This window comes from Asterias amurensis, chromosome 16 (assembly GCF_032118995.1).
Source record: "Asterias amurensis chromosome 16, ASM3211899v1".
Lineage (NCBI taxonomy): Eukaryota > Metazoa > Echinodermata > Asteroidea > Forcipulatida > Asteriidae > Asterias > Asterias amurensis.
Window position 1 is genome coordinate 12,128,022 of NC_092663.1, and position 23,244 is coordinate 12,151,265.

At 39.6% G+C, this 23,244-nt stretch overlaps 1 protein-coding gene across 6 annotated transcripts in view; it reads left to right on the plus strand.

The window, feature by feature from the left end:
- Positions 1-23,244, plus strand: part of LOC139948602 (tyrosine-protein phosphatase non-receptor type 4-like) — a 98,063-nt gene that overhangs the window by 45,656 nt on the left and 29,163 nt on the right. For all 6 annotated transcript variants that reach the window (XM_071946779.1, XM_071946782.1, XM_071946781.1 and 3 more), the window contains exons 3-6: positions 2,450-2,606; positions 4,453-4,570; positions 20,752-20,804; positions 21,893-22,013. In XM_071946779.1, the coding sequence (XP_071802880.1) occupies positions 2,450-2,606; positions 4,453-4,570; positions 20,752-20,804; positions 21,893-22,013 (449 nt within the window). The remainder of the gene's footprint in view (positions 1-2,449; positions 2,607-4,452; positions 4,571-20,751; positions 20,805-21,892; positions 22,014-23,244) is intronic.

Here is a 23,244-nt window from a genome sequence, read left to right on the forward strand (position 1 = left end):
GGTTTCTTATCAACCTACTCTGCCAAGCGCAGTGAGAAAAAAGTCCTTTCCCAAATCACTAAACAATATAATAAGTTCTAGTAAGGGTTCTCTCTATGAGTTTGAGTGGTTCTGAAAAGAACTGGTGGTTTAACAACTCAACGTTTCGACCAGACAGTGTTGTTAAACCACCAATTCTTTTCAGAACCACCCCAACATTGCCATGTTTAAGTCAAAGCCTGTTTAGATAATTTTTCCTTTAAATGTTGCTTCAGGTGTTTCTTCCTTTGATGAAAAGATTCAATTTCAAGTTCTGAGTGTTCTGAATGAAATAAATTGTTCTTGTTATGCAGTATCCTGTTTAGTTATTGTATATTTTCTCACTTGTCACGCGAGTCACAAACTTCTGTCACGCGAGTCACGTTGCATTTAACAAATTTTCAATTTTTTTTTAAACTTTTTATTTTATACTTTTTATTGTAAAATATAGTGCTTCTGTTGTACTTTAAAAAAAAGTGATCCGGAACTAAAAAGTTCCTCTGAGTTCTCACGACTGGGCAATGGTATACAGGGATGCAACACCTTTCATTTTTTGGCAGTCACGCGAGTCACATTTTTGGAACTCCTATAAAAACATGATACCTACACAATTTGTTTTCCTTTTTTATTTTTTATTATAGGGCTCTTTACTAAGTTTATATAAATTGAGTTACATGAGAGCCATGTGTTATATTTTAGAGTATAGATCTTTCAAAAGTTGAAAAACCAGTGAGATTGTCACGCGAGTCACAATGGAATGGCTGAAAAGATGAAAATGCTGTCATAAGGACTTTGTACCTCCTAAAATTTGAGATGCTAGGTTTTGTACATCAAATGTAGTTTGTGACCATTGTCATCAATGATTCTCGTCAAAGTTTAAATTGGGTTCTGTATAGTTAAAGGCAGCGGACACTATTGGTAATTACTCAAAATAATTATTAGCATAAAACCTTACTTGGTATTAACGAGACATGGAGAGCTGTTGATAGTTGAAACATTGTGAGAAACGGCTCCCTCTAAAGTGACGTAGTTTTCGAGAAAGAAGTAATTTTCAACAAATTTGATTTTAAAACCTCAGATTTAGAATTTGAGGTCTCAAAATCAAGCATCTGACAGCACACAACTTCGTGTGACAAGGGTGTTTTTTCTTTCACTATTATCTTGCAACTTCGTTGACCAGTTCAGCTCAAATTTTCACAGGTTTGTTATTTCATGCATGTGTTGAGATACACCAAGTGAGAAGACTGGTCTTTGACAATTACCAATAGTGTCCAGTGACTTTAAGGGCAAACTACATTTAAATGCAACATTACAGGTTTTTGTATTGCAACCCTTTTTGGTAATTTGACAGAGAAAAATGGACACTCCTCGCCTTCATGCATTTTGTGCTGTTTGCATGGGGCACTATGTAAATTACATACAGTAGTGCACCATGCATGTTAACATCGTGTACATTACATTGTAACGCACACAATGTAAATATTTGTCAGTTCAACTTCTGCATTGTAATGTACACTGTGCTGCATAGTTAATGCTTACTCTATGATAATCATGTTCAATGTACATGTATGTACACACTCTTGGAGGTGGTCGACCTTTTTGGAACAACAATGAGTTGCTGAGTGCAAGCAGTCTATAGAGGCAGACCTACCAAGTCTCACGCATTAGGCGTGAGACTCACGCATTTGGGCTCTGTCTCACGTAGCTCACACGCACAGCAACTATTTTCTCACGCATTGGGGCCAGACCGGGTAAAAAAAAATTAACGACAATGCATTGCCAAATCGCGCTCGTGTGTACTAAAACGCAATCTACAATGTTTGCACAATCTTCGGATTGCACGCAGTTTATCAGAATCATCAACTTGAGCTGTCGTACAAACAGAGCGCAAATTTGCAGATTCAGCTAATCTCACCCAGGGAATCTCACGCATAGCTGGCCTCTGGACTTGGCATCTCTGTAGAGGACTATTTTGAGAAATTTCTGAAGGCTTGTTATCGTGGCTCTGTTTACCATCAACAAAGAATCCGCGCTTACGGAACAGGAAATTTTGCACTTGCATCAAGCGTAGTTCTCGTGTTAGTAGGGAATTTTTGCTTGTGTGCGTGCATACCCTACGCTACGAGGCATTCTTCGCTTACCCAGCTAGCGCAGACATTAGGCGCGTGCACAGTAAACGGCAAAGGTGATCATAAGCGCAGAATTAATACAAAAATACAATCGTTTCTTTTTAACTGGCGTAACGATGCTGAACACTTTTACACTTTAAAATTATATTATTTGGCCACCAAATTTTGTGACGGTCCAGTAACTCCTTTTTTTCCAACTGTCCCTGCTGGCTAGCAGAGTAGCAATTTAATTTAATTTTGACCCCTGTCATATTGCACAGCAAGGGATAACTTTTCTGGATTTTGTTTCCTTCTCCCTGCAGAGGCGAGCCAAGGGACAGACGTTACTGGAGCTTGTCTTCAACCATCTGGACTTGATCGAATGCGACTACTTTGGGCTTCGCTACTCAGACAGCCTGACCATCTCAGAGACCAAACGATGGCTGGACCCATTGAAGTCAATACGGAAACAGGTCAAAGGTCAGTAGCCTATCATCTAGAGTTTATTAAAATAATACCCCTATTGCCCTGGTCTTGGCGTTGGTGCCCCTGCTCTTGGCCTTGGTGCCCCTCTCATTGGTCTTGGTGCCTCTGGTCTTAACGTTGGTGCCCCTTTTCTTGTTCTAGGTACCCCTGGTTTTGGCCTTTTTGCCCCTGGGCTAGACCATGGTGCCCCTGATCTCGGCCATGGTGCCCGTGGTCTTGGCTGTGGTACCCCTGGTCTTGGCATTGGTGCCCTATGTATGTAATTAGTTTTTGGTGTCCTACATGTATATCATTGCAGTGTTGCCCCCTGGCTTGACCATGCTGCCCCTTATCTTGGTCTTAGTGCCCTTGGTATTTGGCCTTGCTGCCCTTGGCCTTGGTGCTCCAGATCCTGGCCTTTGTGCCCTACATGTTGCCGTGGTGCCTTCTTGGGCTTGAACATGGTACCTCTGGTATTGGCCTCTGTGCCCCTTCATAAATATTCCCAAAGACTTTAAGGACAAATGACAGATTGAAATTTATTGTTGACAATGTAATCAGCATCACTCATTATAAAGTTTGTACAGTACTTAATTATCTTCTAGAGAAATAGATCTAGTTCAAAATGCAGACCATTTTTGTCGAAAGGACTGTGACTGAGGAAAAATAAAATTAAAAAAATAACCTGCGGGTTAAAAAGTCCAGCATTAATCTTGGAGGTATCTCAAGTTCCCTCTTCACTCCATTGGAATGTGCAGCAGCTCAAAATGGTTATGAGAGTACTGCATTTGGCTTGAAGCTACTAGTATTTCAGTCATTCAGGTCCTCTATCAACAGTAGATTGAATTTACAGACTGTAAATTCTTCATTACCAGCCTAGAACTGACTTGATGTAATCCTAAACCCGACTGAATAAATTTCAGGGGAGGTGTCGAAACTTCCTGTCAGTTGGATTCTCAAAAAAAAAAAGGTTGTATTGGTAACTTCACAAGTTTAGAGAGACTTGCGAAAGGGGGCCTTCGGTACTTTTGCGGGGCCGTCTTGTGGTACCCAACCTCGTACCCATGGTTTACTTTATTTCCAACCAGCGGTCAACTTCGTATTGCTCGATACACCCTGGGGATGAGGTTGGTCTGGTAACCATGTCAAAGCACTGTCATTGGTCCAGTGAAAACTTCGTGGCCCTGCATTTGTTGATGAGCTAGCACAAATACTGATGTAAGACCCGTTTCAGACAGGCGCTCCAGAGTTGCGTTAGCCAAATTCTGAATTAAGTACGTATAACAAGTTTGACAACTGAAACAGTTAGGAGCAACTAGATGCGCTAGATGTGGAAAGATAGATCGACTGATTAAGTCATTCGGAACGACTCTGGAGGGCCTCAGTTTTAGAAGTTGATCTTGTCATGAGCCGAGCCAATGTGAATAGTACAATGTTTGTTAAATTCGCCTGTCTGAAACAAGCATTTATTTGGGTCGACCTACATGTCAAGTCACTCCTAACCTATTTGGTTCGGCACGGGCGCGACTCTGGCACACCTGTCTAATAAAGGTGTTACATGTGCTGCAAAATCAGTGGTTGCACATCATTAATTCGGTGTTCCCACTTAGCAAACTGTAAAGGCTGAGTCACACTGCAGTGATAATGAAAACAATAACGATAACGACGCAAAGAGAACGCATTCTATTGGTTGAATTAGCGTGTGCGTATTCTGCATGGAGCAAGTCAACCAATAGAGTGTGTTCTGTTTGCGTTGTGATCGTGATCGTTTTCGTTATTGCTGCAGTGTAACTCGGCTTTAAGGAGTAACTCCACATAATTTACAGTCCTCATCGTTTGTTTCTTTTCTTTATCTTACCAGGGCCGATGTATTTGACCTTCGCCGTCAAATTTTTCGTCTCTGATCCGAGCAAGCTACAAGAAGAGTACACTCGCTATCAATACGTCCTGCAGCTAAGAAAAGACTTGCTGGAGGGAAGGTAAGGGTCACCCTAATCATGCCAACCCCATTCCTTTTTTCTTACCTGGGCCCAATTTCATAGAGCTGCTAAGCACAACAATTTGCTCAGCATGAAATTCCGTCCTTGATAAAAACAGGATTACCAACCAAATTTCCATTTGTTGCATTACTTGTTACTGGTATTCAGCTGTTGTTTGCTTATATCCTAAAAATCAAGTGGAAATTTGGTTAGTAATCCTGTTTTTATCACGACAAAAATTTCATGCTAAGCAAATTTTTGTGGTTTTTTTTCCCCTTCTAGTGAGAATGGGCATGATGGACATGGCACATGTAGGTTGGTTGTTTAGCAATCTGAATTTCATTTAATCTCTTCATCCACACCTCTTTTTTATCCGTGGACGTAGTATGCCAATATATTCACACCAACGCATGGTTGTGCAGTCCGCGACAGTACCGCTTAATTTGCTTGTAAATGTGTTCTCAAACTTTTCTATCATGATATACATAAACTTTGAAAGGTTCTCTGAAGCTACAGAACCAACAGAACCCAAACAATTGCTGTGTGTATACACACGTACTAGGTTAGCACACTTAGTCCCTACAAAAAGGAAATACCCCAAATCCAACTTCGGCTAAGATTTAAGAATATCGTATGTCAATGTGTTCAATTTCTATGGGGCTTCGAAGTTGATGGTGACTGTATAGGTCGAAGACTCGCCCCAAGCTAATTCTGCTGGTAATGGTGTTATCCGGTTATGTTCTATAAGGGATGTTAACCAATTTCGTGATTTTTTAATGTACCGTTAATGAGTAGACTTAATTTGTTTACCATGGTACAATAGCTGACTGCGCAATACCTCAGTGTAAAATTAAAGTCATTTCTTTTTCCATAAACCAAGCTCTGCCCTGTGATGATAAAGAAGGGGGGTTTACGGTGACCAGTCTGCCATCTGTCAGCGCTGTCGATCTCCCCCCCCTCTGAATACGCAGCCACTATACACATCGTATGATTCATGACTGATGATAAACTTACGCACATCCGCATGATTTCCTTCCCTGCGTCGTCGAGATCATGTGTGATCCGCAAACAATATTATACATGATCACGATGGTTGAAAAATGAGCCCCTTTGAGGTCTGGAGATAAATTGGCAACAACAAGATATTTTTGTACATTTTATGACTAAGTCGTTCACTCCCCTACAGAAAGACACTCGTTTTAGTCTTCCAAGACTAATGTACATGTAGTAGCTTATACAAATTGTGTATGTTCATGACTCAGTTGTTTGTGACTGTTAGATTGAAACTGTTCTACATCAGAGAGTCACCTCTTTCCGCAACCTGCCTTTTAAAGAGTATTGCAGTTAGATGATCAGAGCTGATAAACACAAAGTATATGTTATTTAGTTTGCCCAACACCAAGTTCACTAAATAGATTGGGACTTTTCTGCAGAGATTGTCCTCTCTCAAAAACCTGGCTTGTCTTGGTCTTTAATTAGAAAGTATTGTAGCTAGCTGATCATCAGAGCTGATAACCACAAAGTATTGATTATTTAGTTTGGCCAACACCAAGTTTACTAAAGATTGGGACTTTTCTACCTCTAAAACCGGCTTCTTTCGGTCGTTAATTAAAGAGTATTGCAGCTAGATGATCAGGGGTGGATTTCACAAAGAGCTAGGACTAGTCTTATCTCAAGTTAGGACCAGTTACTCCTCCTAACTTAGGACTATCCATGCAATTTGTATCTCCTAGGACTAGTCCTAAGTTAGGACTAGTCCTAACTCTTTGTGAAATCGACCCCAGAGCTGATAAACACAAAGTATAGATTAACTAATAGTTTTCCAAACACCAAGTTCACTTCAAGTAAGTAGATTGAGACCGTTCTGCAGAGATGTCCTCTTTCAAAAACCCGGCTTCTTTAAGTCTTTAATTAAAGAGTATTGCAGCTAGATGATCAGAGCTGATAAACACAAAGTATAGATTATTTAGTTTGCCCAACACCAAGTTCACTAAATAGATTTGGACTGTTCTACCTCTAAAACCGGCTTCTTTCAATCTTTAATTAGAGTGTATTGCAGTTAGATGATCAGAGCTGATAAATACAAAGTATAGATTATTTAGTTTGCCCAACACCAAGTTCACTAAAGATTGTGACTGTTCTACCGCTTTCAAAAAACGGGCTTCTTTTGGTCTTTAATTAAAGAGTATTGCAGTTAGATGATCAGAGCTGATAAACACAAAGTATTATTTAGTTTGCCCGACACCAAGTTCACTAAGTAGATTGGTGACCTCTTTCCTTGGTCACTTCGTCTTTCAATCTTGTCAATCTTTTAAAGAGTAAAGCCCGGTTCATACATCCTGCAAATGCGAATGCGATACGAATGTTGACGTCACAAATTCGCAACGAATAATTCGCAGCAGTTCAACTTTGCTCAACTCACTTGCGAATATCGGTGCGATAGGAGGGTTGTGACGTCCCATTCACGTCAAATTCGCTTCGCATTCGCATTCGCATGAAGTATGAACCGGGCTTTACTGATAACATCACTGATTACTTCAATGTACAGTGAATATTTAGGTTGCCAACACCATGTTTTTGTGTGTTCATGTTAGTTATTTAAAGGTCTCTAACTTCAAATGTGCAATCGCTGAATTTTGTTGAGTCAGCCCTTTCTGGGGAAAAAAAAAAACTTCTACAACTTCTAGGGTCAAATGTAGAGTGCATACTGTATTGTACAAGTCCCTGGTATTATAATCAAGATCACTTATTGATGTTTTTTTATTTTTGTCTAAACACAGCACCTCAAACTTAATTATTTTTTAGTGTTAAGGATTGTGATACAATACATTTTTTTCGTTGACATTTGGCAAAATTGTGTTTTTCTCAGAAAATCCCAAAGCTGGACCATATCAAAAGCTCTTTAAGCCCACAGGACCACCTTTAGGGGCCTTTTCTGATCTGGGTAGCTTATGTTAATCCAGCACATCACGCACACATTTTGATATACACGACCAGATGAGCAGTATGATTGGCCCAATTACTATTTGTATCACTGAGAGTGAACCTTCAGAACTACATGTGTTTAAAGCCATGGACACTTTCGGTAAACAGTATTGTCTAAGGCCCCACACTTCGTGTATCACAACTTATATACAAAATAACAAACCTGTGAAAATTTAGGCTCATTCGGTCATCGGAGTCAGAAGAAAATAACGGGGAAAACCCACCCTTGTTTCCGCACGTTTCGCCGTGTCATGACATATGTTTAAAATAAATCCGTAATTCTCGACAACGAGAATTGATAATTGTTTTAATGTTTTCTCGAAAAGTAAAGCATTTCATGGAAGAATATTTCAAGAGAAGTCTTTCACCATTAGTTATTTGTAAATCTATGAACTTGATTGTTGTACAAATATCTCCCTGATTGCAAGATGCAAATGTTGGCAGCTCTGCATTTCTTGAAACTGCGATTTACAGAATTATAAAAAAAAAAAACCAGAGGAGTGCTTCTTTAAAGGCAGTGGACACTATTGGTAATTACTCAAAATAATTATAAGCATAAAGCCTTACTTGGCAACGAGTAATGGGGAGAGGTTGATAGTATAAAACATTGTGCGAATTGGCTCCCTCTGAAGTAACGTAGTTTTTGAGATGAAGACATTTTAGAGAATTTGAGGTTTTGAAATCAAGCATCTGAAATCACACAACTTCGTGTGACCATGGTGCGACAAGTTTTTGTTATTATTATTAATATCTCGCAACTTCGACGACCGATTGAGCTCAAATTCTTCAGAGGTTTGTTATTTTATGCATATGTTGAGATACACCAACTGTGAAGACTAGTCTTTGAAAATTACCAAAAGTGTCCAGTGTCTTTAACATTCCGTATCCAACGGCTAAAAATTCCGCCGAGCATTGGGTGGGAAATTGTCGCTCACTCGCATCCTCTGTTCTCATTTAAAGCTACCTCCAGGGGAAGGGAAAGAGAGGGAAGGGAGAATTGGGACGGGGTTTTGCTTGGATAGGACAAACGTCGACAATCAGTGTGATATAAAAACAATCCCAATCCTGGATGCCTTCACTGCTTAAGGGAAGGGGCGGTTTTATGGGTAGAAATTGGATAATCATTAGTGGTGGTTAATGGGCGCTGGATGCCTCGAGCACAGAGCAAAATGTATTAGCTGGAGTGATGTACATGTACACTGATAACATTGTACGTGAGGAACACATGTTAAAGGCAGTGTACACTATTGGTAATTGTCAAAGACTAGCCTTCACAATTGGTGTTTCTCAACATATGCATATCGTAAACCTGTGAAAATTTGAGCTCAATCGGACATCGAAGTTGCGAGATAATAATGAAAGAAAAAAAACACCCTTGTCACGCGAAGTTGTGTGCTTTCAGATGCTTGATTTCGAGACCTCAAAATTTAAATCTGAGGTCTCGAAATCAAATTCGTGGAAAATGACTTCTTTCTTGAAAACTATCGTCACTTCAGAGGGAGCCGTTTCTTACAATATTATTTTATACTATTAACCTCTCCCCATTACTCGTTACAATGTAAGGTTTTGTGCTAACACCCTTGTCACACTAAGTTGTGTGCGTTTAGATGGTTGACTTTGAGACCTCAAGTTCTAAACTTGAGGTCTCGAAATCAAATTCTCGAAAACTATGGCACTTCAGAGGGAGCCGTTTCTCACAATGTTTTATACCATCAAACTCTCCCATTACTCGTCACCAAGAAAGGTTTTATGCTAATATTTATTTTGAGTAGTTACCAATAGTGTCCACTGCCTTTAAGGTCTTGTACCAATTTCTATCAATCAAACACAGAAATAATACAATTGATTCAATTTTTCCCGTACTCACAATAAGAAAAGACAGAGTCTTTTGGACACATTGATAGTAGGACAATACAATAAAAGAGTAAATATTACCATCGATAATGATACTAAAAACAAAAATTAACAATCTAATCCGGTGAGTAAGGAGGCTAACAAGAACAAATAGGATGAAGTTTGAAACGAACATGGGGTGGGGGCAGGGTTAAAAATTTCCGAGGAATTTACCATTAATATGTTTCGTGGAATTTTCCAACAAACGCGCATGTGATCAATAACACTGCGTCTTCATCACAGCATTTTAACTTCGCACAGTCACCCCTCAAAAAAATCCCAAACCCCAAATTACAACAAAATAAAACAAAATCAGGACAAAAGAATCTTACATTAAATATACACCCAAAAAAACAACAACTATTTTTTGCTCATCCAGGTATCCTAAATTGGTAATTTTTGTAGAATGCAGCCTTCACCGTCTGTAGTTTTCTGTATTAAAGGCAGTGGACACTATTGGTAATTACTCAAAATAATTATTAGCATAAACCTTTCTTGGTGATGAGTAATGGGGAGAGGTTGATGGTATAAAACATTGTGAGAAACAGCTTCCTTTGAAGTGCCATAGTTTTTAAGAAAGAAGTAATTTTGAACGAATTTGATTTTGAGACCTCAGATTTAGAACTTGAGGTCTCGAAATCAACCATCTAAATGCACACAACATTGTGACAAGGGTGTTTTTTCTTTCATTATTATCTCACAACTTTGATGACCGATTGAGCTCAAATGTTCACAGGTTAGTTATTTTATGCATATGTTGAGATACACCAACTGTGAAGACTAGTCTTTGACAATTACCAATAGTGTCCACTGCCTTTAAAACATGTACAATGTAGTAGTGTGAATAGGGCTTTTAGATTATCGGCAATATCTCAAAAATGTTTCCACCATTTGAAATGAAGGGTTAAAGCCATTGGACACTTTTGGTAAACAGTGTTGTCCAAGGCCCACACTTTGTGTATCACAACTTATGTATAAAATAACAAACCTGTGAAAAATTAGTCCCAATCGGTCATCGGAGTCGGGAGAAAATAACAGGAAAACCCACCCTTGTTTCCGCACGTTTTCGCCGTGTCATGACATGTGTTTACTATAAATCCGTAATTCTTGTTGTTGAGAATTGATGATTGTTTTAATGTTTTCTCAAATTTAAAGCATTTCATGGAATAATATTTCAAGAGAAGTCTTTTACCATTACCTTCTGTAAACCCTGTAAGTTATTTGTAAATCTGTGAACTTTTTTCTTTTTGTTCTGTTCCGAAAGTGTATAATGGCTTTAAAGCCATTGGACCCTTTCGGTAAACAGTATTGTCCAAGTCCCACAGTTCGTGTATCACAACTAATATATAAAATAACAAACCTGTGAGAATTTAGGTTCAATCGGTCATCGGAGTCGGGAGAAAATAACGGGAAAACCCATTCTTGTTTCCGCGCGTTTCGCCGTGTCATGACATGTGTTTAAAATAAATCCGTAATTCTCGCTAACGAGAATTTATATTTTTTTAATGTTTTCTCAAAAAGTAAAGCATTTCATGGAACAATATTTCAAGAGAAGTCTTTCACCAGTACCTTTTGTAAACCCTGTAAAATATTTGTAAATCTGTGAACCCAAGGTGTAGGCCTACTTTACCCTTAAGTGAGTTCTGCTTTTTAATACTGAAATTATAGGTAAATATACATATTGTCTTCATCTTCCCTCTTTCGATTGTTTCTTTAGGCCACTAGAAAGCCAGTAAATATAGCAGATGTGCAATAGGATTTTCATGACATGTGTGTAAAGTGAAAGGGAAGTACATGCAGGTTTATAAAATGACATTCATGACAGATTCCGTCTTCAGTTTCCAGATTGAATATTAGTTCACCTCTACTTTCTCTTCAGTTTCATGTTCTATTTTTTGATCTCTCCGTTTCACTTTCACACTTTTTTTCTTTAAGACCACTGGTTAGACTTGTGGACAAGTCTCTGTCGCGGTGATAGCGTTTCGACTCTCTCCGTGATTCCCGCGAAACACTGGCGGTATTCTCGCGAGAGATTTCTGGCCCCCGCGAGACTACTGCTCTCAGGCTGCGCAGTCTCAGTTGTCGGCAGTTTCGTGTGAGATCGCTGCGAGAACAGTATTCGATCGTGGAAACCTGAATCATTGCGCCACCACCACAACTCGACTATCTCACCACCACGACAGACCATAATGACGCCCGACCATGATGACTTGTGGACAAGTCTAACCACTGATGTGCCTCAACTATACTCCTATATATCCATTAAATATAATATGAGATCTTCTCATTTCCTGACCCATTATGACAATCAATCAATCACTTTAGAGGCACCTTGGGATTTGTTCCACCATGGTATGAGTACGTATCAAATTCAAGATTTAAAGGCGGCTTGTTACTGATTTACGGAAAAGTATGCTGCGTTGTCTTGCGCTTACATGTACGTGTCGTCACACGTCGAGAACTGGGCCCAATTTCATAGAGTTGCTTTAGCAGAAAAAATTGCTAAATAATTGTTTGCTTAGCAGAAATGAGCCGGACACTAGGTTACAAATTGTACATGAGAGCAATTATAGTAAAAGTATCTTGCTTATAGCCACTGGACACTATTGGTATTTTGTAATTACTCAAAATGATTGCTATCATAAAAACTTACTTTGTAACAAGCAACAGGAGCTGTTGATAGTATAAAACATTGTGAGAAACGGCTCCCTCTGAAGTAACAGAGTTTATGAGAAAGGAGTAATTTCTCAGTAAAATATTTGAATTAATTTTGAGACCTCACGCGTGAGGTCTCGAAATCAAGCATAAAAAAAAAACACACATTTTCGTGTGACATGGGTGTTTTTTCTTCCGTAATTGTCTAGCAAGTTTGACGACCAATTGAGCCCAAATTTTCACAGGTTTGTTATTTTGTGCATGTTGAGATACACCAAGTGAGAAGACTGGTGTCCAGGGTCTTTAAGGACACAAGTGTCACGACCAGATTCAAACAACACTCTGATGACTTAACCACCAGAACTTGAATTCGATGCTCTGAACTTCTCGGCCAAATACATTTTTAAAAACTAGAATCTTGTTCCAAAGAAAATCCAGAGGGTATGGGACAGTTTTTCTGTCCATGGGTCAAATTCACAAAGATAGTATTAACTTAGGAATAAGTCCTAGGACTCTCTTGGAGTTATTCAAAACTTAAGGCTAGTCCTAAGTTAAGACGAATAATTAACTCGTCCTAACTCGAGATGTGCCTAGTCTGCACTCTTTGTGAAATCCACTGCTGGGACCACAAGGCCGGACAAGACAAATTAAGTGGGAATCTAAAGATGATCTGGATGTTTTCAACGCAGGATCAATATTCAGGAAGTGAATTTATCCTGAGAAGGATCTGTTTCTGATTGTTGTGTGTGGCTAGTCATTGACCTATGGGGCTGGGGGGGGGGGGGGGGTGGGGGGGGGGGGGGGAGTCTTGCCTTAATCTGCACCTGCTATCAAGATTACAAGGAGGGCTAGGAGTAGGGAGGTCAATAGGGGGGAGAGGGGAGGGCATACTTGACTGGTCAGCAATATGTCATAGCCGAGTGGTCTTCTTTTACCAGGACCAAGCTCTGTGGCATGTCGAGGGCCTAGCCTAAGAGCTTTGGATTCAAACTCTGGTGTTTCTGATCAGCAGAGTGTGGGTTCCAGTCCCAGTCGTGATACCTGCGTCCTTAAGCAAGACACTTAACTATTGCTTCGTCCTTCGGATTGGATGTACAGCCGTTGGTCCCATGTGTTGTGTAATGCAAGTAAAAGAACCCAGTGCAGAAAAGAGAAGGGGGTTGTCATGGTAGTCCTGGTTTGATTGGCTGCATATTGAGCCACAGCAGCTTGTAAATCATTAGCCTACATGGTGCTATAAAAAGGAGTAGGTCTCATAATTCAAACATAATCCCACAAACCTTGCAGGAAAATAATATGGGAATAAAAGGGTAGCGACGATCGGCCGTTTAAAACCGAAGCTGAAGGCGAGGGCCTTTATCGCACGGCCATAACCCTCAAGGTTTTAAACGGCCGATTAAGAACGAGTCACTACTCTTTTATTTCCATTCATAAATGCCATTTTGGTAAAAAGGCGTAATAAAGTAGGAAACTCTGTAAAAACTTATCTGCTTCCCACGTCCTTAAGCTAGCTCTGTACGTGTGGTGCATTTTAAGAGACAGTTTTCGGATATTTGTGCGCATAGTAATGCATCTTTGTATCCATGGGCTAAAATGGCGCGACGAGATCAATCACCCCTGGGACTGAGGTTGTGGGCTAACCCGCACATTGCTATCCGAAAACAACCAGTTATATAAACAGCTCCAGCTGGTCATTATCAACCGTTTAACACCCCGACGTGACACGCTCTCCACCAATAGGAATAGAGAAACTGTCTGGGGTATTAATGAATGTATTTTAAAGCGCCTTGTGCCGGGATACAAAATAGCACCGCTGGATTGGACACCCTTGGAAACAAGGTTGAGAAGATCTGGGCTTAACCAGTTACATGTAGGGCTTCCCAAAACCTTGAGCCCAATTCCCATGCGAGGTTCTTTTATAAAAAGGGAATTACCTAGAATATCAACAGGTTGGTTTTCAATCAGTTTTAATACATTGGAACTTGTCCGGCAGTGTTATAAATCAATTGAATATGTCCATACCAGATGTACAAATGACCTTGGAAGGTGTAAATAAAGTGTGAAGGTCACCAACTTGACAATGTACACATGTTTAAAGGGGATGGTCGCCAATAGGCAACAGTTTAAAGGGGATTGTCTTGGCTATCAGCAACAGTCTCATGTCAGGCCCGTATGCTTTGTTTTGAAAGGGCAAGCACCATGCCCCATGGCCAAATTTCATAGAGCTGCTAAGCACACAAATTTGCTTAAACAGGAAATTTCTTCCTTGATAAAATCACGATTACCAACCAAATTTCATATTCAGCTGTTGTTTGCTTATCCTGAAAATCACATGGAAATTTGGTTGGTAAGTCTGTTTTTATCAAGGAAGAAGTTTCATGCTAAGCTAATTTGTTGTGCTTAGCAGCTCTATGAAATTGGGCCCTGGTAGGTGTAGAACACTACATCTGCGTGCGCGTGACAGTTCAACAATATAGGCATAGTGTTTAACATGCGACAGTCTACTATGCTCACGTATCATGTGCCTGATTGTTGTCCAGGCCTGTATGTATGCTTCATTTTTGAAAGGGCGAGGGTACCAAGGCATTTTCTCCTTGGTAAAGGGCACCCTATGAGGAAGTTGTAAATTTCTACTAAGAGCATTCCAAATGCACCAAGGCAATGACCAGGGGGCATCGAGGCAACCACCAATGTAACCCCATTGGACAAGTTCTTTACAATAAATTTAAATCAATGATGCTGTTAAAGCCAGTGGACACTTTCGGTAAACAGTATTGTTTAAGGCCCACACTTCGTGTATCACAACTTATATATAAAATAATAAACATGTGAAAATTTAGGCTCAATCGGTCATCGCAGTCGGGAGAAAATAACAGGGAAACCCACCCTTGCTTCCGCACGTTTCGCCGTGTCATGACATGTGTTTACTATAAATCCGTAGTTCTCGATGTCGAGAATTGATTACTGTTTTAATGTTTTCTCAAAAAGTAAAGCATTTCATGGAATAATATTTCAAGAGAAGTCTTTTACCATTACCTTCTGTAAACCCTGTAAGTTATTTGTAAATCTGTGAACTTTTATTTTTGTTCTGTTCCGAAAGTGTATAATGGCTTTAATGGTGTGACATTATGTGTTGAATGACCTTTATTTAAACTCCAAACTACCTTGACCGATTTTACCTACTCTATAAATAGACTGACAATGACTTTCATGAAATAAAAGGAATTAAAACCAGGAAGATCCTTTTGAACCGGATGTTGATTTTCTCTTCAGATAGATTTGATGACTTGGTCGTAAATTTGTTTGTTGCGGTGATAGTCGAGTCATGGTGGTGGCGTAAAGATTCAGGTCTCCGCAATTGAATACTGCTCTCGCGAGATCACTGCTCTGGCACTACTCCCCCATTGACTGCACAGCGCGAGAGCAGTAGTTCTCGCAGGGGGCCAGCAGTCTCGTAAGAAGTTTGCCATTCTCGCGGGAATCGTAGAGAGAGTCAGGAACGCTATCATCGCGACAGACTTTTAACGACTTGTCCACAAGTCTAATCAGGCACTGACCCTCAACTTTCCAGGTGATCAGCTGATTCTCTTTTTCTTTTCAAAACACTGCCATAGAAAACTGAAAAACACTGTACAAAAGTTAAGTGTGATTGGCCATTTCCTTCTGTTTTTTTTGCAACTAGAAAGTTGCATGTCTGTCTATACTCTTCAGAGGGATGTTCATAGAAAACCAATTCATCTGCTCATCCTCGTTTCTGTTCACTCTCCGTAATCAGTGACCGCTCCTTTTCCACGATGTACTTGAGGCGGCCATCAAGCAGTGGGTGGAACAAGCCACTGAATTCACAAGTAGAAGAATTCAATTTACTCGCATTCATTACATCCAGACTTGACTTTTGTAACAGCCTACTTATCGGCCTTCCTCAGAGCACACTAAATCGTCTCGTTTAAACTGGAACAAGAATGTTCGAGCAAATCACCACCATACTTTATGAACTACTGGCTTCCTGTCAATCAGCAAATTAAATTCAAAACACCTTTTTTTTCACGGTTTGCAAATAATCAAGGTCGTGTTTTTCCGTGTTTACAGCGTAAGATGGTATCTTTGTGAGCCTGGTGAATATTGTTCACATTCAAGCGAGCCATTCAAAGGTTCCAAGTTTGTCTCTGAGTTGCGAGTTTTATGACCACCACCAGGCCTAGCATTTAAGCAACACCCAGCAACAGAGTCCAGCATTCTCCTGATGACGATCAGAGCATACTGATAAAAACTTTGAGTCGTTAACCACCGGTTCTTTTCAGCACCAACACTACTCATTCAAAGAGCGATGTTCACATGGTGTTAACTGCAAACCTTTTTTTAGTTATACTTCCACCGTGCCAAGTTTAAAATCCTACTTTTATGAGTTCTTAGGACAATGAACTCTCCGAATTAAACTGTAGAGGATGCAATGTATTACAAATCGTCCATAATGGGTGCAAATGTTAGACTTTCTTTAAATATTAAATACTGTTGGTAACATTCAGACAGGTCCGCCCCTGTATGCTTCGCTTTTGAAAGGGCAAGGGCACCAAGGCATGTTCTCCTTGGGAAAAGGGCACCCTATGAGGACCCGTTCGTCTGTCTGTCCTTGTCTAGTTCTAGTCTTGTCTGTCCCAGGGTAAATTTAAAAAAAGCACTATGCTTCAAATTTTCCCTGCATGTTGGTAATATCTTAACAGAGTATCTTTAGCCATGTTATAATTATGTTTCAACTCTGTTGACTGTATAATGCTTGTTTTGTATTGGTTGCTTTTGTTTGTTGTTGCCAATATTGAAATAAATGTCTTAACAATAAACATAAACATAATTGTAAATTTCTTCTGTAGCATTTCAAGGGCACCAAGGCAATGACCAGGGGGCATGGAGGCAATCTCCTTTGATACCTCCCTGAAGTATCAGGCCTGTGAATTGTCCTTATTGGGTGCAGATGTTAGACTTCAAATATGTCGTCGCTAACAATCAGACTTGAGGCTTCCAATGTGAAATCCTTTTTACAAGGCACCAGCTTTACTTACAGTAATTTTTATCTTCAGCAATCCGGAAAGACAGAAGTAAAACGTCTAGACTTGTATTTCATTCTTTAATTCCTCCTCCCCAGGGCAGTTGGTATTTTTTTAAGACAGCTTGACATAAGCCTCAGTGTAGTGTTTTATTTTTTTTGTTTTGTTTTTCATTTTATTTTTTTTTAATTTTTTTTTCTGGCTGTATATATTTCTGCTGTAGATTTTGGGAACTACTTCTTAGTGCTCTGTTGGTCGATTCAAAGCCTCCTTCAAAAAACACATTGTCTCCCATTATGTAACAGAGTTGTGATTCTGTCATTATTTTGGTTTAGTTCTATCGTTGTGGCCGTCTTGTGGTGTTTGTATTGTTTGTTTGTTTGTTTGTTTGTTTGTTTGTTTGTTTGTTTGTTTGTTTGTTTGTTGGGGTGTTGTTTGGTTTTGTTTGAGGTGTTAGTTTGAGGTGTTTGTTTGTCTAGTTGGGTGTTTGTTTTTGCGTTTTGTTTATCCGTCTCGTTTTGATGTTATTGTTTTATTTTTTGTTTTGTTTTTTCATTTTGTCCCGCAGTAAAATTTGATTTTTGCAAGTTAGTCAGATTATGCTCTTTTGAGAAGTTGTCTGGCTGTATATATTTATGCTGCCAAGTAGATTTTGGGAACTACTTCTCAGTCCATAGGTAGAATATGTATACCTTCCCTTTAAAGGGCAAGACCACTTTCGGTGGATGGTACAGGGCACTTTAAAAAATGTCTTTTTCGTAAGCATCTGGAACTCTCCCACTTAATCTTACAATGTAGATCTTGTCTTTGTACCACAAAACTCAAATCTCTTCTCAAACCTTATTTACATCATTGGTTTTCAAAGACTAATTTTGTTGTGTCTTGTTATTCTTTCGTTTTGTTTTTACTGCGCCTTGAACACCCATCAGAGTGGATATGTGGGCGCATTACAAGTCTTAGTATTATTATTATTATTAACAATTAAAATTAACAAATTAACAAATGTTCAGATGCATCAAGGGCGAGAGCAATGAAGGCATTGCTTACCATAACTGGTATCCCTAACCCTATAACCATGTTTTTCTTGATGAAACATGGCGCAACACACTTTGGTTAAAGCCATTACACACTTTCAGTGCAGAAAAGAAGAAAAAAAGTTCACAGATTTACAAATAACTTACAGGGTTTACAGAAGGTAATGGTGAAAGACTTCTCTTGAAATATTATTCCATGAAATGCTTTACTTTTTGAGAAAACATTAAAACAATATCAATTCTGCGTAGCGAGAATTACGGATTTATTTTAAACACATGTCATGACACGGCGAAACGTGCGGAAACAAGAGTGGGTTTTCCCGTTATTTTCTCCCGACTCAGATGACCGATTGAGCCTAAATTTTCACAGGTTTGTTATTTTATATAAAATTATAAGTTGTGATACACGAAGTGTAAGACTTGGACAATACTGTTTACCGGAAGTGTATCTTGGCTTTAAACACACAAAATCTGTGATCAGTTGTGGTTTCTGTCCTATCTATTTATATACTTCACTTTTATTGTAGATGCACTTTGCGCTATAAACAGTTACTACCCCCCCCCCCTGCTTATCGGTTTGAACATGGCCATGGTTATCGGAATGTAAACATACTGTAATGAAACACAAGCTGTTGTTTTGATTTCATATCAGCGTTTAATGATTGCTGGGAACTTTTAGTCTACCATGTTTACTCTGACAGCAGCATTTCAACAGAAAATACTTCAGTTGGCTGTGATGCTCTTGATTTTTTACTTTCCAAATTGTAGTACATCTTTTGTACATTGTGTACATATATGTATACACTGTGGACTTTGACTGCTGAACATTGTAAAGATTGACTTAACCAGTGCATTTTAATAAAAATAATAATTATTATAATAATAATAATAGTGGCTTTTTATAAAGCGTGCATATCCGTCACTCAGTAATAATAAACGGCATTTAAAGACGCTCTACCTAGTAAACTAAATCACAGTGCTTGCAATAATCATTAAGTACATGAAAATTAACTCAGTGACGCTCAAGGCACTTTAACATACAGTATGATGCTTCGTCCTTCGGATGGGACGGGAAAGCTGCTGGTCCCAAGTGTTGACATGTATCGCGAGTAAAAGAAACCAGTGCCTTTATTGTAAAGAGAAGGGGTTCGTCCCGGTGTTCCTGGTTTGGTTGGCAGCATGTGCACCACAGCACTTAACCATTACATGGTGCAATGAAAAAGGAGTAGATCTCAAAATTCAAACGTAGTCCCACGTATCTTGCAGGAAAAAACTGTATGTTAAAGTGCAAGGACTGCACTGAGTGATGAATATGCATATAAGAAGTCATTATTATTACACAAGGCTTTGTTTGAAGTGTTTTTTTATAGGAACCGAGTCTCTGACTTGAGTCCAAGTCTACAACTCGAGTAGCTCACCCTGCTTACATGGGGCTAAGTTAAAATTGTCACCTCAGGAATAATTGAGTTAATCCCTTGACGTGTCTTTTACAATGTGATGTAAGTCGTATTACGCAGGCCTGATTCACCACAGAGGCAACATCCTACCTTGGTGCCTTTGAAATGCTTCAGTAGACATTTACAGTTTGCTCATAGGGTGCCCTCTCTCAAGGAGAAATTGCCCCGGTGCCCTTGCCCTTTCAAAAACGAAGCATACAGGCCTGTGGTATCATCTCGTTAATTCGTAGCTGGTGACTTACAAAGTCCCTTCTCGATAAAGATTGTGTTTTGCGATTGGTACCCTGTCAGGGAATAGGAAAATATACATTGTCTGCTGTTTGTAGACACATGGCTCAGAGGCAGATGGTGATGACACGTCTTTAAAGGGAAGGCACAGTGCCAATTAGCCAAGTAACAAGCTATCTATAAATAGATTACAAAGTGTCAAGTTGAAACAACAGGTACACGCATCAGTCATCTTATAGTTGTTTACAACTTGGAATTGTCAATATTTGGACCCGTGTGTTGTGTAATGCACGTAAAAGAGCCCAGTGCACTTGTCGAAAAGAGAAGTGGTTCGCCCTGGTGTTCCTGGTTTGGTAGGCAGCATATAAAGCAGGACCTTGTAAACCATAACATTGTGCTATAAGGATTAGGTCTCATAATTCAATCGTAGGCCCACATACCTTGCAGGAAAATACTGTATGTTTAAAGCGCCTTGAGCGTCACCGACTGATGGTTATGCGCGCTATATAAGAAGCCACTAGTATGTTTCCATACAGACACTGGAAGGGAATTTTCAGTCAGTTCCTGTTTCTTTTGGTATGCTCTTTACATATATATGTGGATTTGCACACGCACAAGTACAGGTGCAGTACATGTAGTATGCCAAACATTCACCATCTGCATACATCATGCACACTGTGTTTATTATCTTACAACACATTCACATTTATGACTGTTTGTGTATCATATGGTATTTGTTTTACCTCAATAATCAATCAATCAATCAATTGTTCGCTTATGAATCTCTCTGTACCGTCCCAGGGCATCAGATTCTACCAGGTTTTTATTTTGGTTGTAGCTACAGTATTAATCATTTCCTATATGTGTCATATCTGCTTCTCTTCTAGACTGACCTGTTCTTTCAACATGGGAGCTCTACTAGCTTCGTACATCGTACAAGGTTAGTGGTGGGAAGGTATCTTCTGGCCCAACTATAGAGTTATCCCAACTGTAGTTTGGACTGGTCCCAACTTGAGTGTTACATTTGGAACAACCCAACTATAGCTGGGACTAGGATTTATGACAGTGACATAGATAGAGATGTGTAGTGGTGGGTAGACATGGTCCGGCCCAACTATAGAGTTATCCCAACTGTAGTTTGGACTGGTCCCAACTTGAGTGTTACATTTGGGACAGCCCAACTATAGCTGGGACTAGGATTTATGACAGTGACATAGATAGAGATGTGTAGTGGTGGGTAGACATGGTCCGGCCCAACTATAGAGTTATCCCAACTGTAGTTTGGACTGGTCCCAACTTGAGTGTTACATTTGGGACAGCCCAACTATAGCTGGGACTTGGTTTATGACAGTGACATTGATAGAGATGTGTAGTGGTGGGTAGACATGTTCTGGCCCAACTATAGAGTTATCCCAACTGTAGTTGGGACTCCCAACTTTAGTTTTGACTGGTCCCAACTTGAGTGTTAAAGTTGGGACAGCCCAACTATAGCTGGGATTATGACATTGGCATTGATATAGATTTAGATAACCACAATAAGTTGAACTTCTAAAATGTTTTTTTTTATCATCTCAAGTCAATTCTTTCTGGTTGTATTTTGGCTCATAAATCATGCTATATAGGCAATTTCATGTGATGTTAACAACAAATAAAATAGAAATAAAAAAAAATTCTGTTATCCAGTGTTATCTGTAACACTCGTTTCAACAGGCACTCAAGAGTCGCGCCAAACCAAATTCTGAATTAAGTACTATGAAAAGTTTAACGTCTGAAACAGTTGGGAGCGACTGGATGCGCTAGAAGTCGAAAGAACGACTGCTCGGAACGACTCTGGAGGCCCTTGGTTTTAGACGTCGATCTTGTCATGAGCCGAGCCAATGTAAATGTTATGTTATGTAAGTTCACCTGTCTGAAACAAAAAATGACTTGGGTCGACCTTGAGTCACTCCATGTCTAGTGGGTTCAGGGCGACTTCAGACGCCTGACTAAAACGGGTGTAACATCTCCTTCTTTTTTCCCCCCTTTCAGCTGAACTGGGCGACTATGACCCAGAGGAGAACCCGCCGGGCTACCTCAAGAACTTTCAGCTCGTGCCTGAACAGACGGAAGAATTCACCAAGGAGGTAGAACACCTCCACAAAGCAAACTTGTAAGTCGATAAAGTACCACATTACTACAGACCAAGTGACCTGTGACATCACATGTTTAAAAAAGAGCCACACAGCATGGACTTCCTGGGCCAAATTTTATAGAGCTGCTTAAGCACAAAAAGTACCTAAGCACAACAAAATTACGCTTACCAGAATAAGGTGACCATCCAAACTACTATGCTATGTGTACAATTTGTGACTGGTATCCCTCTTATTTCTGCTTTGTAGACAACTGCTAAGCTATATTTTCTGCTTTAGCAGCTCTATGATTGAAATTGTGCCCTGCAGGCACCATTTGTACACAGCTCATTGCAAGAAAACATTCAATCTTATATTGTATAGAGATTGTACTGTCTGATTCTAATCAGCTTTTTATATATAGAATGGGCCATATCTCTAAAGTTGTTCGGGTGTTTTGTTATAACTCTTGAAATCATGAGGAAATTATGACACAAATTGTGAACATTTTATAAAATGACAGGTCTGACCCTTCCATTGCAAAACAGCCTTACTCAAGAAGTTACACCTAAAACAAGTACAGAGTTAAGCTGTTTTGCCATAAAGCAGGATGAAAGTGTAAAAAGAGGCCTATATAGGACATGTTCCATATTCACATCCATACAGTAGTTATGACTGTGAAACTTTGAAATGACGTTGACTAGAGCAAGCTAGTCGAAACGTTGAGACCAATTTAAGAACTGACTCCCCGGTAGTACAGTTAATCACGATCCTATAAGCTAAATAGGTAGTCCCGGCCTATTTTCTTTACCATGCGCGCGGGTAATAGTTAAAAAAGCAGGACAGTTCTTTTCAGAACTGAGAAGTCTCCCGCACTCCCGAACATCTACTCTGCGGTAGTAGAATAAAGAAAGACAGTTCTCTAAGAACAAATTCTACCTGGCAAGTAGAAACACACATGGTGTTACCGCAAACCAAATATATATTGTCCTCAATTTACCAAGAAATCATCTTATAAAGAAACCCAAATTAGGCTGTTTTACCATGGAAGCTAGGGCAGAGTGTAGTAGCTTGCCTGCCACAAAGGCCTTTACTTGTAATGCGCACGGTCACTCTCTATTGTTATCAAAGGTAACTTGGCCTGTTGGTTACGTGCTATAAGAATGACTCAATGGAACAAAAGTTAATCCCTTTTCACTTTGGGTCAGTTTGAAATCTAACACCAGCAACAAATCTGTGTGAACTTGCACAGACTGGCTGAACTTGCACACT